The 2,193-nt window shown below is 42.0% G+C and overlaps 1 protein-coding gene across 1 annotated transcript in view; it reads right to left on the bottom strand.

The window, feature by feature from the left end:
* CEP70 (centrosomal protein 70kDa) overlaps nt 1-1,854 on the bottom strand; it is a gene marked incomplete at both ends in the record, with an annotated part of 5,777 nt that extends 3,923 nt beyond the window's left edge. The window contains 4 exons of the mRNA XM_010076408.1: nt 470-639; nt 953-1,133; nt 1,464-1,587; nt 1,749-1,854. Of these exons, the coding sequence (XP_010074710.1) occupies nt 470-639; nt 953-1,133; nt 1,464-1,587; nt 1,749-1,854 (581 nt within the window). The remainder of the gene's footprint in view (nt 1-469; nt 640-952; nt 1,134-1,463; nt 1,588-1,748) is intronic.
* Between the last annotated feature and the right edge of the window lie 339 nt (nt 1,855-2,193).

Raw genomic sequence — 2,193 nt, 5'->3', positions numbered from 1 at the left:
CTAAAGTACCTGGCAAGCCTTACAACACGCCTGCAGTTAGCAGCTGCAAAGACCACTTTCCAAAACTGGAACGTTTTATGGGGGGAAGGTTCAGAGGGTGGTGTTTGTGGCTTTTTTTGTTTGGTTGTTTTTTTAATTTACATTTTAAAATGTTGGAATCCCAGGATGAGAGCACCCTAGCAGATACTGCAGTTCCAAAGTAAAGTGAATCATTTTCTTATCTTTGCTGACACCTAGTGTATTCAGTGGCTTATAATTTTTAAATTTCTGCCATAGACTTGTCCAGCTCGCAATTTTAAACAAGAAAAAATTACTGCATTGATGTACCTTTACAAGAATTCATATTCCAGCTTGTACTCCTAAGGTCTCCAACTTTTTTTTTCATATAATTACCAAGAACAGTTACTTTAAAATTTGTTTTTTCATTTAGTGTTACAGGTCATTCACCAATATAAAAAAAATTGCTTACTGCTGGTCTAGAAGAGACTTGGGAGCTCTTTTGCAAAACTGACAAAACATTTTGTTTTGAGTGGCAACACGCTGTTGCTCCTCCATCCCAACTTTGCGCAGCTCCTTCTGCAAACGGGCAATAATCTCTTCCTGTTCTTGCAGTTTTTCCTGCTGCTGTTGATATTTTGCCTGTGAAGAGATAATGGGAGCATTATGAAATAATTCTAACCTACAAGCTGGAGACCGTAGTGTACATGCCCAAATAGGCACCTGGTCCCAAGGAAGCTCAGTACTTGTTTTTTATTCCATACCGAAGAGGCAGTAGAAGAAGCATACAGATATTTTTCTAAGTTATCACTAAAAAAATTCTGTCTGAATTGAAAAATCCTAGCTATAGTGTACTAACTCTCTGACTCATGTTTATATTCATCCACGTAAATATTTTTAGAGCTTTTAAAACAAATCACAAGTTTGAATCCTCAGACAGCACTATGTGAGTTACCTGGGAAACCTGTTGTTCTTTTTGAAATTCTCTGACTTGCTTCTGCTGCTGGCAAACTTTAGCTATCGTCTCATCTTCCAGCTGACAAATTTTGGACTTAATGTTTTTTACCATCTTTTCCAAATCATTAGCCCGCTGTTCTTGTCGAGATGCCCGACCTCGTTCCTGTCGTATCTCATCTCTGAAAAAAAATTAATAAATGCTTGATTTAAATTAAACTCATTTCACTACAGACAGCAGAGGAAGCACAGGCCTGACAACATTATCTGATGACGCTCAATAACAGCCTGTGGCAGCAGGTACAGGAAATATGCTGGTATGGGAAGCAGCAGCAGATGAAATAACGTAAGAGCTCAAAAGGAACTGGGCCAACATTGCTGCATATTGGACGCAAATCTCAGGAAAAAGGTCTTAGGCCTCAGGTGTGACAAGAGCTCCACCTGGCAGAAGACAGACACTGACAATGCTTTTGCTTTGCATTAGCAAATAAATTCCTTCCACTGCTTCTTACCTAAGATGATGATTAGCCTCCATAAGCCCCTGCATAATTTTCTGCTGTCGGTCAGTGTCTTCCACCAGCGTTTTTAATGTAAGTCTTATTCCTAGAGAAGACGGACTGTCCAAGACAATCATATCTGGAGATACACAAAATAATAAAAGTCATAAGGAAAGGCTTTAATAGCTGAAGAAGATGGCATCACTGCTACCATTTGGCAGTGACAGCTTTAGAGATGCCTTAGGAACTTGAGCTTACTACTTCCAAATATAAGAACTTGTAAAATTAGCATTTCCTTACCAGATACGCTTCCACAGCTCTGGGGGCCAGCCAGACTCACTGGTTTCAACCCACGGCGCATTAACAGCTTGTTTAACTTCTCCCATTCTGCCTTCTCCTGCTGCAACTGGGAAAAGGGGAAGGGGAGACAGAAACCAGAGTGCTCAGCATCAGCCCAGGGTCTCCTGTCCTTCCTGCCGTGCAGGCAGCAGAGGACCCCAACTGCCCTCAAATGAGAACAAACCGACCCCAAGCCCCCAAGAAGCCCCAGCACCACAAGGGGGTTGGGGAGACTTCCCAATAGGATCTGCAAAAAACACTGGGAAAAAGTGTACTTAACAACAGACACAATACTCAAGTTTTCCTGATCGCTATCAGAAGAATGCCTAAAGAGTAAAATTAACCTGGTTTAAAACCCCAGACCACCGGCCCCGGTACCTCAGACGCAGGGGGTGCAGCGGCCCGA

Source organism: Pterocles gutturalis, unplaced genomic scaffold (genome assembly GCF_000699245.1).
Source record: "Pterocles gutturalis isolate BGI_N339 unplaced genomic scaffold, ASM69924v1 scaffold29253, whole genome shotgun sequence".
Lineage (NCBI taxonomy): Eukaryota > Metazoa > Chordata > Aves > Pterocliformes > Pteroclidae > Pterocles > Pterocles gutturalis.
This window is presented reverse-complemented; position numbering and strand designations above follow the sequence as displayed.